At 39.3% G+C, this 15,053-nt stretch overlaps 1 protein-coding gene across 1 annotated transcript in view; it reads left to right on the top strand.

Moving 5' to 3' along the window:
* Positions 1–15,053, top strand: part of MMP16 (matrix metallopeptidase 16) — a 278,169-nt gene that overhangs the window by 140,213 nt on the left and 122,903 nt on the right. The window contains exon 3 of the mRNA XM_007669580.4: positions 10,847–10,969. Within this exon, the coding sequence (XP_007667770.2) occupies positions 10,847–10,969 (123 nt within the window). The remainder of the gene's footprint in view (positions 1–10,846; positions 10,970–15,053) is intronic.

Below are 15,053 nucleotides of genomic sequence, written 5' to 3'. Positions count from 1 at the left end.
AAGTGCTTTGCACACAGTAAGCACTCAATAATTACAATTGATTGATGGGTTGATTGATTAATCTAAGTCTCATCATATAGATGCCTCCTTGAGTTTGATTTGTCTTCGAATGCAGGGAACTTCAATCCAGAGCTGGGATCGGAGTTCTGTGGTCAGTTCTGTGGTCATTGTCTAGCTTTGTGCCAAGAGAAGAGGGTGATTTTAGGGTTCTACCAGATTCAACCCAATTTCTGACTTCTGAAAACTCTTTGTAAAATTATTGTTATAAAATCGTGGCTTAGAGGACAGTGCATTGGACTGCAGGAGAGTTGTGGTCTTGTTCTGGTTCTGCCACTAGTCAACTTTGTGACCCTGGAAAAGTCACTTCACTTTATTGCACCTCAGCTTCATTATCTGAAAAATAGGGAATAAATATCTGTTCTCTTCGGCTGAGAGTCCCAAGTGGGACAGAAACTGTGCCTGATCTAATTGTATAGTATCAATCAATCAATCAATCATTTTTCTTGAGTTCTTACTGTGTGCAGGGCATTGTACTAAGCACTTAGGAAGGTACAATATAACAGAGTTAGTAGGTTCCCTCCACACAAGCTTATTGTCTAGAGGGAGAGACACACATTAGTAGAAGTAAAATAAATTATGGATATGTACATACGTGCTGTGGGGCTTAAAGTGGGGTGAGTAAAGGGTGCAAATCTAAGTGCAGGGACAATGAAGAAGGGAGGGGAAGGAGAGGACATGAAGTCTTAGTCTAGGAAGACTTCTTGAAGGAAATGTGCCTTCAGTGAGCCTTTGAAGTTGGGGAGTGTGATCATCAGTTGGATATGAAGAGGGAGGGTGTTCCAGGCCAGAGGCAGGACATAGGTGAGTAGTCAACGCTGAGGTAGGTAGATGAGATTGGGGTACAGTGAGTAATTTGGCCTTAGATAAGTGAAGTGTGAGGGCTGGGTTGTAGTAGGAAGTAAGCTAGGAGAAGGCAAGGTGATTGAGTTCTTTAAAGCCTATGGTAATGAGTTTCTACAGAGGTAGATGAGCAAGCACTGGAGGGTCTTGTAGAGTGGTGAAACATGGACTGAATGATTTTGTAATAAATGATAATTTGTATCACACTGTATTTATCTCGGTGCTTTGCACAGTGTTTGGCACATAGTACTTATCATATAATTCAATTGTCACTTCCCCCCAGCTGACCTATCCCATTTGTGATGAATTGTTAATATCTCCCCTGACATCAATTAGTGGTATTTATTGGTCACTTAATGCAGACACATTAGTAATGGGTACTCCGCAATAGAGTTGGTAGACACATTCCCTGCCCACAGTGAGTTTACAGTCTAGAGGGGCAGACAAAAATAAATAAATAATCTGTAAATATATACATAAGTGCTGAGAGCGAATGAATACCAAGTGCCCAAAGGGTACATATCTAAGTGCGTAGATGATGCGGAAGGGTGAGGGAGTCAGAGAAAAGAGGGCTTAATTGGGGAAAGCCTCTTGGAGGAGATATGACCTTAATAGTTTGAAGGTGGCAAAAGTGGTTGTGTATATGAATGGGGAAGGCATTCTAGGCCAGAGAGAGGATGTAGGAAAGGGGTTGGTGGTGAGATAGATAAGACTGAGGCAAAGTGAACCAGTTGGCCCTAGAGAAGCAAAGTATGCAGACTGTGTTGAAGTAGATCAGTGAGGTAAGGTAGGAGGGGCAAGCTGAATCACTCTATATTTTGAAAGGTGACAGATGATCATTTAAAAAATGCCGCATACTGTTTTTTTCACGAGGGAATGGGCTTTCTCCCTGGCATTATCAAGGTGAATTAGTAATACTATTAATAACTAATAATAATAATGGTATTTGTTAAGCACTCACTATGTGCCAGGCACTAAACTAAGCATTGGGAGTGGATACAAGCATGATGGGTTGAACATAGACCCTGTCTCACGTGGAGCTCACAGTCTCAATCCCCACTTTATGGATGAGGTAACTGAGGCTCAGAGAGGTTAAGTGACTTGTCCAAGGTCCCAGACAAGTGGCGGGAGCTGGGATTAAAACTCAAGACCTTCTGACACCCAAGCCTATGCTCTATGCACTATGCCATGCTGCCTCCCCCTAGTAGTACTCTGGTCAGTTTTTAGCATTTCATATCTGAGTGTCATCGCATTTGCTCCTATATAGACCCTTCTCCTCAAAATACAGATTTAGATATTTGTTAGGTTTTGGATGGACAGTGAGATTCAGTATCTTAAATTAAGAAAGATTGTTTTAGCATTGCTATGTGGGCCAGCAGGTAGTTCTGATTTTAAGCACTGATTTAGCAATGTGTGTCATTAGCAACCCTAAGTTAAGCGAGGTTATCATAATACTCCTGTGAATGCCAACAGGTAGCTAGGATGTCAAGTGTTTGTTTAGCCATTTATGTCATTGCAAATGTTATTGAAAATCAGTTTAACCACAGAAACATTTGCCATGCAGATGTTGTTATAAGTGAATCAAGACAGCAGAAGCTAAAATGAAACCACACATATTGAACTGTAAATCCTACTTTTACCCCGATTTAAAAAGAATCAAACCCAGTAATTACCCTGTATTATATATTAAATTCTCCAAATTAATACTCCAGGTAACAGTGGTCCCCTTTAATGATTGTAAAATCAACATTTCTGATAAAGAATGACAGCAAAATTAAGAAATTAAACCTAGAGTCTTACGATAGAAATTAGCAGACTCCTTATCCACTGTGAATTGAGTTCTTGAATATGACAAAAATATGAATCATTGCAATCATGGCAAAGTGAATATTCAATGTTTCTAAATATCCTCCTTCTAATATGAACAAAAAGTTCTCTGGAAGTGTTCATTTTCCCGTAGGCAACATGTTGTCTTATTTCAGTCTTTCTTGGAAAACAAATGGCATGAAAAATCTTCCTTAAACCATTTAGCAAATTAGGAACATTTACCAAAATGCTAATGGCAAACAGGTTTGGAAAATCATTTTATTGCACTGGCACATGCATTACTGCACTGCAAATCATTAATATGCAGTTGTATACTAGGTGCCTCAGGTAACACTGATTCATTCAGACTTTCCATGATTTAAAAATATATTAATTATAAGAGACCTAGCCATATTAATTACTTAGTAATTACATGTTAGTTAGCAAAATATGTAGCACTATATCAAATTCTCTAGGAAATTATAAGGAAGTGGAAGATACAATCCCTGACTGTAGAAAATGTACATTCCAGGGGTGGAATCAGGACAAGCGCAACTGAAGACATATTTCATTTTACCCCCTTACTACATCACTACATTCCTCCCCGGATCATGTGTAGGGAAATCTGACTGATCAAAAGCTGTCAAGGGTCTGTTCAGAGCCACATGTGGAACATTACCGCTCCCTTGTGCCAACATTCCCTAGGGACACATTGTCTTGTTTGTATAAAGCCCAAAGGAATGGGTTGAAAGAAGCCTGCATACGGTGCTTCTCTATGACCAGAGCCTGGCTCGAGGATCAATCGGGTCAATCACTAAGTGGTTTTTTATGAGCACTTTCTGTGTGCTGAGCACTATATTAAGCCCTTGGGATAATAATACAATGTAATAATAATGATGATGGTATTGGTTAAGCGCTTACTAGGTGCCAAGCACTGTTCTAAGATCTGGGATAGAAACAAGGTTGTCCCACGTGGGGCTCAGGCTTAATCCCCATTTTACAGATGAAGGAACTGAGGCACAGAAAAGTTAAGTGACTTGCCCAAAGTCACACAGCTGACAAGTGGTGGATCCAGGATTAGAACCCACAACCTCTGATTCCCAAGCCAATGCTCTTTCCACTAAGCCATGCTGCTTCTCACGTAATAGAGTTTGTAGACACAAACCCTGCCCACAAGGAGTTTACAGTCTATTACAGTCTAGAGGAAGAAGGAATTACCCAATGGAATATAGATTTTGTGGTCTAGAATTTCCCTGGATTGGAAGTCTTACAGAAACTCATGACGATTACATTTCCTGAATCTGGAAGTGACAAAATATGTGAAAGCACTGCATTTGAACTTAGGATTTTTTAAAAACAGGAAACTTGTATTCTACCTTCCAGGCCACAATGACTGGATATGTCCATTGTAAGCATTACATGTGCTCCATTAAACTCACATGCTTGTTATAGGGAGGAATTGTATCTGTTTATAGTTATAGTGTACTCTTCTAAGCACTTAGTACAGTGCTTTGCACACAGTAAGCGCTCAATAAATATGATTGAACAAATAAATGAATGAACATGCAAATATAAGAGAAACTGGCCCCCTCAGTCCAACACAGAGGATGGTATACCACTGGGACAAGTCCTCTGAGCTAGATCTACTTCTTCACTGTGGACTGTTAGTTCCTTGTGGGCAGGAATTGTGTCTATCAACTCCAAGGTATTGTACTTTCCCAAGTACTGAGTACAATGCCTTGCACATAATAAATGCTTAGTAAATACTATTGATTGAGGAACTGGCATCATTTTTCTCTGCATTATAGATGCTTCATTGATTGCCAAAAAGTAAAATTAATTTTCCATTCATCACACTCTCAATAAAAATTAAAGTCATTACTGGCATCAGAATTAACTGGCAGGCTCACATCTGGCATTGTGATGGATGATGATTATGTCATTGATGATGATGGTATTTGCTAAGCACTTACTAAGTGTCAAACACTGTTCTAAGTACTGGGTTAGATACAAGCTAATCAGGTTCACTGTGGGCTACCTGCATTCACTTTTCCTTCCTCAAAAGGAGGAAAAGTGACCTCAGGTGGACTAAGTAAAAGGCAGTAAAGAAACATGCAGCCTGAAGTCACTTCATAGTGGTTTGGAGAGCCTCATTAATTTGCCCTATGCTAACCTAGGTGTATTATTTAATGCCATAGAATGGCTTTAGCCCAACAAGTATTTAAGAAAGATCAAAATCTGAAGAAATGATCTTGTGGGTTTTGGTAAAGAAACAGAAATTACAAAAGGCAACATTCCAGAAAAAATAGTCATGTGGCATTTTCGTTTTTCAACTTACTGTGTATGCACTATTACCTCATTCTTGCCTGTCCCGGTGTCGACCCCGGTCCACGTCCTACCTCTGGCCTGGAATGCCCTCCCTCCTCACATTCGCCACACTAACTCTCTTCCAAGCCCTACTGAGAGCTCTCGTCCTCCAGGAGGCCTTTCCCAGATGGAGCCCCCCTTTTCCTCTGCTCCTCCTCCCCTCCCCATCGCCCTTACTCCCTTCCTCTGCTCTACCCCCTTTCCTGCCCCACAGCACTTGTGTATATTTGTACATATTTATTATTCTATTTTCTTAATTAATGATATGCATAGATCTATAATTCTATTTATCTATTTTGGTGCTATTGATGCCTGTCTACTTGTTTTGTTTTGTTGTCTGTCTCCCCCTTCTAGACTGTGATCCCATTGTTGGGTAGGGATTGTCTCTATCCATTGCCGTGTTGTACTTTCCAAGCCCTTAGTCCAGTGCTCTGCACACAGTAAGCGCTCAATAAATATGTTTGAATAAATGAATGAAAGGAGTGAGAACAGGTATTCGATTTCCATTTTGCAGATGAGGGAGCTGGGGTACAGAGAAGTTAAGCAACTTGCTCAAGGTCACATAACAGGCAAGTAGTGGAGCTGAATTAGAACCAGGGCCTCTGGCTTCAGGCCCATACCCTTTCCACTAAGCCTTTCAATATAATGAAAAGAATGCATTTTTAAAACTCTTGATTTAACATATTTGATATACATAATGAATAAAGGCAAAGCTTAAGACTTGAAGGAGTGATGCAATGAAAAATATATGTAGATACTTCTTGAGAACTCATTTGTTAAATTCAGTCATTGTTACTCTTTCCCTTGAGGCTTCAAGTTTGCATGGTATGATATCGTCTGTAAAAAGTATGTTTTGGGAATATTTTCTCTTTTCCAGGCAGTATCAAGGCTTTTTCCAAACTTTATAATATTTTCAAAATTGGAAAATAGATCTGTAGGGATAAATCTTCTGTCTGATGGAAATAACTCCGAGAATTCCTTATATCAGTCAGTTCATTCATAGAAGAACAGATGCTTTTCATAAAAGAGTTTACCTATTTTAACTGAATAGGTCATTTTGTTATTTCTTTGAAAATGGAAAGGGGTAAGACTTTATTCAATCTACTACAACTTGCTAGAAACCTCAATATGCAGAACTTATTTATTCCAAGGACCTTGCAGTGACCCTGGTCTTTGAATGCTGAATAGCCATTTCTGGAGTCTCTTCTTTCTCATCTCAGTCCTTTGGACCAAGACCTTTGGGGCCTCATTGAGGCCTACTCTTCTAGAAGAGTTAGCCAAATATTGAGACAACTCTCAATAGCATAGCCACTAATTCATATATACTGTGTTTTTGGTCCTTAGCAAATTCATGCTGATCTGCCATCAATTAAGACAGAATAGGGTAAGCTCTCCCTAAGAATACATTTTTCTTTTACATTTTATTATATAATAAGTTAATATGTGCTAATGAAAGCCCTACCAAATATTGTCTGCTGTTTTCATTACTCTAAGCTTCTTAAACTATAGGGAATCTTACCTTCCCTAACTGAGTGCAAGAGAGATGGGTGTCTTATTTAGTTTAGTTAGTTTTGCATGAAGCAAAATATCTTCAGGAGTTAACTCAGTTTAGATGCTTCAGTCAAACACTGTGTACCTAAGATTTTGACTATTTTTTATTTATAGATAAATGACACTTGTCATTCTTATTCCACACCATTGCCAACATAACTCTCTAAGATTTTTGAAGCCAATGAGTATCTGAATTTATTTGCTATAGACTCATAATAATAATAATGCTTATGGTATTTGTTAAGCGTTTACTATGTGCCAGGTTCTGGACTAAGCTCTGGGGGGCGGGGGGTGATACAAGCAAATTGGGTTGGACACAGTCCCTGTTCCATATAGGGTTCACAGTCTTAATCCCCATTTTACAGATGAGGTGACTGAGGCCCAGAGAAGTGAAGTGACTTGCCCAAGTTCACACAGCAGACCAGTGGTGGAGCCAGGATTAGAACCCATGTTCTTCTGACTCCAGGCTCATGCTTTATCCAATAGGCCATGCTACTTCTCAAAAACCAGTTTTCATATTTATTTCCAACATTTGACTAGTCTTAAGGTGTTTACAAAGAGATAGTGTCTGCCTGATTCTCCGTGAAATTGGTAGAAAAGTCACTATAGTACTCTAACTGCTGGGTGATCTTTGAGTGGAAACAATACTCATTTTCACTGAAATGCCTTTGGCATAGCCTGTGTGAAAGTGCTTCTTTTCAAAATTGGTGCTGTTTCCATTTTAACTCTTCCACCGTCCTGTTTCAAAGCTGTTCTTTCATTCATTCAATAGTATTTATTGAGTGCTTACTATGTGCAGAGCACTGTACTAAGCACTTTCCTGCATCTACACAAAAGTTAAATGTTGTCCCTAAGGTAAGGCAAGAACAGGTCTATCTGTATTAAGTAAATTCAGTTTGTGGTTTGACATATTATGGTGAGTGGCTTGAGACTACTTCAGTCAGGCAAGAGCCATCTTGTGGTAAAACATACTTGTGGTAAAAGTGTCATTGCCACTTTTCTGCTGTGTAACCTTGGACAAGTTACTTCGCTTCTCTGTGCCTCAGTTCCCTCATCTGAAAAATGGGGATTAAGACTGTGAGCCCTTTGTGGGATAGGGACTGTGTCCAACCCAATTATCTTTTATCTACTCCAGCATTTAGAATGGTGCCAGACACGTAGTAAGCACTTAACAAATACCATGATGATTATTAAAGGGACAGTGGCTCTTTGGGGCTGCACTACTGAGGGGAGTCTGATGTGGAAGTCTTGCAGGACTGCATGTTTGAACTTGAGACCATACCAATGAGTTCAGAATTCCAGTCACATAGGTAGCTCTTACTTAAAGGGGAAGTGAGCAGGACTTTGTGAAAAGATAAAGGCCATCTTTGAAAAATGCTGACTTCACCTTAGCCAAGAGAGACATTTGCCCCTTATCAATATTCTATTTTATTGATGTGTTTGTTCTTCCAATTATATAGTCCTGGACTAATCTGGCCTTGAATTCTCCTCTGTAAAATGTAAAGCTTCTGATTGATTTTAACAAAGTAAACGCGCTCCATAGATCTATCTCTATGTCCAGTTTTAGTTTTATTTGAAGCAAGCCAGGGTTAGTGAAATTTTCATGGGATATGGCAAAAATTAATGAGTTTTCAACCTATTCTCTGACTTTACATTTTTCTGGTAGACTTTTGTATTCATGCAGCATCACTGAAAATGAACAGTAGCCAATTAGACCGATGGTCTTTCCTATAGAAAAGGTATAATACAGCATTTAAAAGAATTTAATGAAGGGCTTAATGACAGGAAATCCCCAAATCTTCCTGTAGAACATTTTTACTTTTTGAACTGGAATTTTTAATAAAAAAGGGTTGCTCCAATAAGATGATGCAGTATAGAAAATAAAAATAAATTATACAATAAATGATTTTTTAAGTAAATAGTTTGAAAATCTCTGTGACTTTATTTCAGAACTCCAGGACCATCATTCTGTGATTCTAAAGCACAGATTTTGTTCATTGGAAAAGATTCAGCATACAATTAATTGTATTCATGTTTAAGGAACCAAATAAATGGGAGGAGCCCAAACGATTAATGGATAGGTGGAGACACTGAAAGAGTATTAGGTAACTGAGTGACAGGAAACAAGAGAGTAGAATTAAGTTGTTTCTTAATTGCTAGAGTGGGAAAGTTGCTTTTTTTTTTTATTTTGTCTCAGTTGAAATGTAAAGTCAGGTCTAGGTGGGGCAAAGTAAAATGGGAGGCTGGAAATGTTCTCCCTCTCTTTCAAACTGAAAGCCCCATGTGGGAAAGGGACTGTGTCCAACCTGGCTATTTTGTATCTACCCCAGCACTTAGTTCAGTGCTTGGCACATAGTAAGCACTTAGTAAATACCACAGTCATTATGAGAAGCTATTCTACTTAGTGAAAGGATTACTTTTTAAAACTTTTAGATTAAAAAAAATCTAAGTCCACACCCAAGTGACCAAGTAATGAGCCACTTTTTCTACAGTGGTTCTAGGGTGGTGTGTGACATTGGGAGCAAAGCCCAATCGTCTGCTCCCCTCATTTGCAGTCATCATATCAGGCTGCCCATGTAATGGTTTAATCTTGGGCAACTCCTGGCCACCCACTGAGACCTACGAGTATGGAGAAGATGTCAGACCCATGAGGACTTGGAGTGGGTATGGAAATGACAGTGCCTGGGAGCTGCATTGGCACACCTCCTTCACCTACCTCCACAAAACAATGCTACCCATCCTTTTGTCTCTATGCCAACCAGTTGCTGAGCTACAGGGGAGAGGGAGAGAAGCACTAGGCAGCCCATCCCAGAAACCTCTTGTGGTTGGCAAGAAGGACCACTTTCTTCCAGGATGGAACAGGATCCAAGTCTCTCTCTTTACCATTTTACCCATTTTTCTGAGGACCCATCACTCATGAGCCCATCCTCAGTCCCCCTGCCATCTCGGAGCTCTGGGAACCACATGTTGGCAGCATTGTGTAGTGGCTAGGGCATGGGTCTGGGAGTCAGAAGGTCAAGGGTTCTAATCTTGGCTCCACCACTTGACTGCTGTGTAACCTTGGAAAAGTCACTTCACTTCTCTGGGCCTCAGTTACCTCATCTGTAAAATGGGGATTAAGACAGTGGACCCCAAGTGGAACAGGGACTGTGTCTAACCCGATTTGCTTGTATCCACCCTAGTGCTTAGTACAGTACCTGGCACATAGTAAGTGCTTAATAAATACCACAATTATCATATTACATAATCCTCTTTGGATAGTAAGCTCCTTGTGGACAGGGAAGGTATCTACTAACTTTGTTCATTCATTCATTCATTCGTATTTATTAAGCACTTACTGTGTGTAACACATTATAATAACTGCCTGGGAAAGAACAATACAACAATAAACAGTGACAATTCCCACCCACAATGAGCTCTCAGTCTAGAGGTAGGGAGACAGACATCAATACAAATAAATAAAATTACAGATATGTACATAAGTACTGTGGAGCTGGAGATGGAGAGAGAGCAAAGGGAGCAAGTCAGGGCAATGTAGAAGGAAGTGGGAGATGAGGAAAAGTGGGACTTAGTCTGGGAAGGCCTCTTGGAAGAGATGTGCATTTAGCAAGGCTTTGAAGAGGAGGAGAGTAATTTGATAAGTCAATCAATCAATGGCATTTTTTGAGCTCTTACTGTTTGCAGAGCTGTACGAAGCACTTGCTATTGTCCTCTTCCAAATGTTTAGTACAGTGCTCTGAAACGGTAAGCACTCAATAAATATGATGGATTGATTCCACTACCCTAAAGTAGCTATTTACCTTGCTTAATACTTGTAAGCAGCATGGTTCAGAGGAAAGAGCCCAGGCTTGGAATCAGAGGTCATGGGTTCAAATCCCGGCTCTGCCACTTGTCAGCTGTGTGACTGAAGGCAAGTCACTTAACTTCTCTGTGTCTCAGTTACCTCATCTGTAAAATGGGGATTAAAACTGTGAGCCTCACGTGGGACAACCTGATTACCCTGTATCTACCCCAGCGCTTAGAACAGTGCTATGTACATAGTAAGTGTTTAACAAATACCAACATTATTATTATTAATATTATTACTAGTAGGCAGTCCTGGCCTCTCTTCTCCATTTCGTGCTCTGTAGATCCACTCTCAGATCCAAGGGGGATCCTCTCGGAAATGTTATTGTCTTTATGTTCATGAGTTATAGTAATTGCAAAATACTGGGTTTTACAGCTGGATGAAGAAACCTCGATGTGGTGTGCCTGATCAGACAAGAGGTAGCTCCAGATTTAATATCCGTCGAAAGCGATATGCGTTAACAGGACAGAAGTGGCAGCACAAACATATCACTTACAGGTATGACACTGTTTACCAACGTATCATTTGCCATTAGACTTGATTGTTATTCTGGTTGCTATTTGTTTGGCATAATGTGTACGGTTAAAGAGAGTAGCAACTAGTGTTGACAACTCGGTCTGTAGTCCTGTTTAAAACAGATTCATTTATTATTTCCTTAGAGCCACAAGAATTCCTTCTAATTCTTAAAATTAAACTTCTCCAGGGGCATGGTCCTGGAAAGAATAAATACATAGCAAAAGGAGATGCTCTTCTTCTGTTAGTTCAGTCCCAGTAATTTCAGCGTTCTTGTCCACATGTAGGTGTATATGTTTATGAAAAACTCCAGTGATTGTGTTTTATTTTCAAAATTACTGCAGTTATTCAGTTACCATTTTGAAGTCCATAATTCCCTTCAGTCCACTCAGCCCATTTCTCTTCAGTTTCTATAATTGCACACTCAGGGACATTTCTCTTGGAACTTATGGACAATATAAAAAGAAGGGGATTTCTTGCAAATGTGATGGCAGGAAACACTAGTTCTTCTGCTTCAAAATATCCTTTCATATGAATATAAATATCAGGAGGAAGAGGCTAAAAATAGAAAACATTTTTTCAAGAGATCATTTTTGGAAGAGTGCATTGTACATGAAAATGAGCTGGAAACGTAGCTGCTATTGAAGCAGCATAGTATAGTGGATAGAGCATAGGCCTGGGAGTCAGAAGGTCATGGGTTCTAATCCTGGCTTTGCCACTTGTGTGTTGTATGACTTGGGCAAGTCACTTCACTTCTCTGTGACTCACTTACCTCATCTTTAAAATGGGGATTGAGACTGTGAACCCCACATGGGACCTGGGACTGTGTCCAACCCGATTTGCTTGTAACCACCTCAGCTCTTAGTTCAATGCCTGGCACATAGCAAGTGCTTAATAAATACCACAATTATGATGATGATGATTATTATTATTATTATTATTGTTGAAGGGCTCTCAGGAGGCATCAAAATCAGTCAGTCCACTGCCCTGCATGGCCCCACTTGTACCATTTTAGAACAAGTGGAAGCAGGCTTATTGGAATACATCACAGGGAGATTGCCAAAGTTTTATGGGGATCCCATTCCAGTATTTTCCAATCTTCTCCACTAGAAAAATGGGAGAAAAACCCCCAAATTCCACATGCTGAATCTTAAACTTGATTTCTCCTGCTCCATCCACAGTGGAGATGGAGAATGTCTGATTACCATGTTTATTGTATGCTTCTAGATTACACTTAGAGATGAGTACTGGAGCATCCATCAGCTTTCCTTCTTCACTATGAGTAATTACAGTGATTTTAATTCTTTCAAACTGCAGATCCCATTTTGTAATGTGTTTTTCTTCCACACCTATTCTACTTTGCAATTTATTTTTTCATTTTATTTTTTCTGATTTTCTTGTAAGTGGAATTTATATCAAAGTGTTGGGGATCATCTCTAGACCATAAGGTGCCACTCTAGATTGTCAGTTCCTTGCGGGCAGGGAATGTGTCTACCAACTCTGTTGTTGTACTGTCCCAAGCATTTTATATAATGCTCTGCATACAGTAAGTTCTCAGTGAATGCCCCTGATTGATTGACCAATTCTTTCCAGCTTTGTGCCTTTTAAAAAAACAATGAACATACTTTCCATTACATCATTTAGTCCATTGAATCTGATAAAATGCGAGGTCCAGGCTTTATTTCATGTATTACTTCATCCTGGGGTTGACATGGATCCATTAATGATCAATCTTTTTTGCAAACTACCCTTTAGCCCATTGAGGATCCGCCAAATAGGTATAAAATGTAGGTTATGGTTTCCCTGCTCCCTGAATATAATTTATACCTTCACACAGCAGATGGTGAGCATATGTTACCAAAGGAGGTTTGCAGCTTGAACATATTGGTAGGTTCAAATGGGATTGGCAGAAATTTGTGTTAAGAATCAACCGTAATGAAGTACTAGAGGGAAAAGTAGAGATGGTAGAAGTGATAAAGCATGATGATGGATGTGCTTAGGGGAAACTTCTCTCACTTCTTCCATACTTCCTGTTGCTAGTGGTGGAGACTGGACTGATGTCTCCGTATGGATGGGTCTTACCTAGTAATGGGATTGGTCATATTCTTATGTCAAACAAATCAGACTGTCGAGATGAATTACAACAATAATTTCCCTTGTTCTATCAGGCCCGACAAGGCTCATTTTATTCAAGTCCCTCTCCCATCCAGTTGTTGTGAAGGTCTTAGCGACTCAACTCAAGAAAGCCGAGTCTAGCCATCCTACCCCCATTCATCCACTGGCACAGTAAATCAAATTCACATGCCCTAAAAGCCTGCTGGGTTCTAAAAGTCCTATGTTAGTGCTGGATCATCTAATTTATCCTCTTGTTCCAGGATCATTGGGGAGAAAGGGATCCCACTTCATATTAAATAACAGAGATTCACCTTCTAGATCCTCAGATTAAAGACTAAGCCCTGGAACCCTGACTTTTCCCTACAAATACTACCGTTGGATCACTATAACATGAGAACATGTCATACAAGCAGCAGGAAGGTTTGCCAATTGCTAATGAGAAAATGATTTCCATTGAAGAGTCATTTTTCAGTTTGCCCTCAGTGACTACAAAGCTGATTGAGCGTGTCAATACCACTGAAGTCAAAGGGAATTATACATTTGTATCATCCACAGTGTGCAGAGGAGGATTTGAAGTGGGACTCAGGTGAAGGATTTCTAAGGGTTCGGGAAACAAAAACTGCTGTCACAAATCACTGAAGCTTCTCTGAAAAACCTAGTTGCTTGGGAAATGTGAAGTTGTTAGTCTCAAGGTCAGGAGGCTTCCCAAAAAGCAAACAAACATTTAAATTCCACCCTATGGTCATTATTCGTACACTGGATGTAATTGGAATGACAAGAAATGTAGTCATATTTCCTGTCCAGTATACAATGACTGATTTTTTTCACCACACCACCCAGATTTCTTCTAAAAGGTTAGGCAGAGTTTTAAATACAGTGCAGACTGATTCATAAACTGAGAAAAATGCTTAATTATGAGACTTCTTCATATTTCATTTAAAAAACAATTTATCAGCTTTTTTTTCTTGTTGGTGATGGTGCAGTTATTAGACACAAAGAATGAATTATTTCTTTACATACCTTTTATCAGATTAAATGTTTTGAATCAAATGGATGTAAAGGTGTTTTTTGTCCTCTTCATCCTAGATTAATATTAACTCTAGGAGCTGCCTAATGAAATTCCATCACCATAGTTATTGTAGGATGCTGGAATTCAGTGTGTAGTATATTGGAATGAAGGTGTCCCTCAAAGTAAGCAATTTACAATTTCCCTCTGCAAATTAAATAAAATTAAAAAACCTTCCATTACCTTGTATCATATTTGCAATAATTCATTCACTCATTCAGTAGTATTTATTGAGCGCTTACTATGTGCAGAGCACTGTACTAAGCGCTTGGAATGAACAAGTCGGCAACAGATAGAGACAGTCCCTGCCTTTTGACGGGCTTACAGTCTAATCGGGGGAGACAGACAGACAAGAACAATGGCAATAAAAAGAGTCAAGGGGAAGAACATCTCGTAAAAACAATGGCAACTAAATAGAATCAAGGCGATGTACATTTCATTAACAAAATAAATAGGGTAATGAAAATATATACAGTTGAGCAGACGAGAACAGTGCTGAGGGAATGGGAAGGTAGAGGGGGAGGAGCGGAGGGAAATGGGGGAATAAGAGGGAAACTCGGTGTAAGCAGGGTAAGTTTCTACCAACTCTTCTTATATTCTACTCTCCCAAGCACTTAATATGGTGCTTTGCACCCATTAAGTGCTCAATAAAAATGAATTCTAGTTAAGCTAGAATTATAAAAATATCAATTTTCAGTGATTAATTACTACTAACTCTTAAAGTTAGTTGTTAACTAGGAAGTGTGGTTGCTTAGTGGAACTTTTCTTCATGTGCATCTATTTCATTCAAATTTTACTGCCAATCCAAAATATTGACACATCTTTCATAAATATAATATTTCATTATATAATATTTCATGTAAATCCTTAGTCAAGTGGTTTAGACCA

This window comes from Ornithorhynchus anatinus, chromosome 4, assembly GCF_004115215.2.
Source record: "Ornithorhynchus anatinus isolate Pmale09 chromosome 4, mOrnAna1.pri.v4, whole genome shotgun sequence".
Lineage (NCBI taxonomy): Eukaryota > Metazoa > Chordata > Mammalia > Monotremata > Ornithorhynchidae > Ornithorhynchus > Ornithorhynchus anatinus.
Note: the sequence above shows the minus strand (reverse complement) of the source record. Positions and strands in the feature narration are given on the sequence as shown.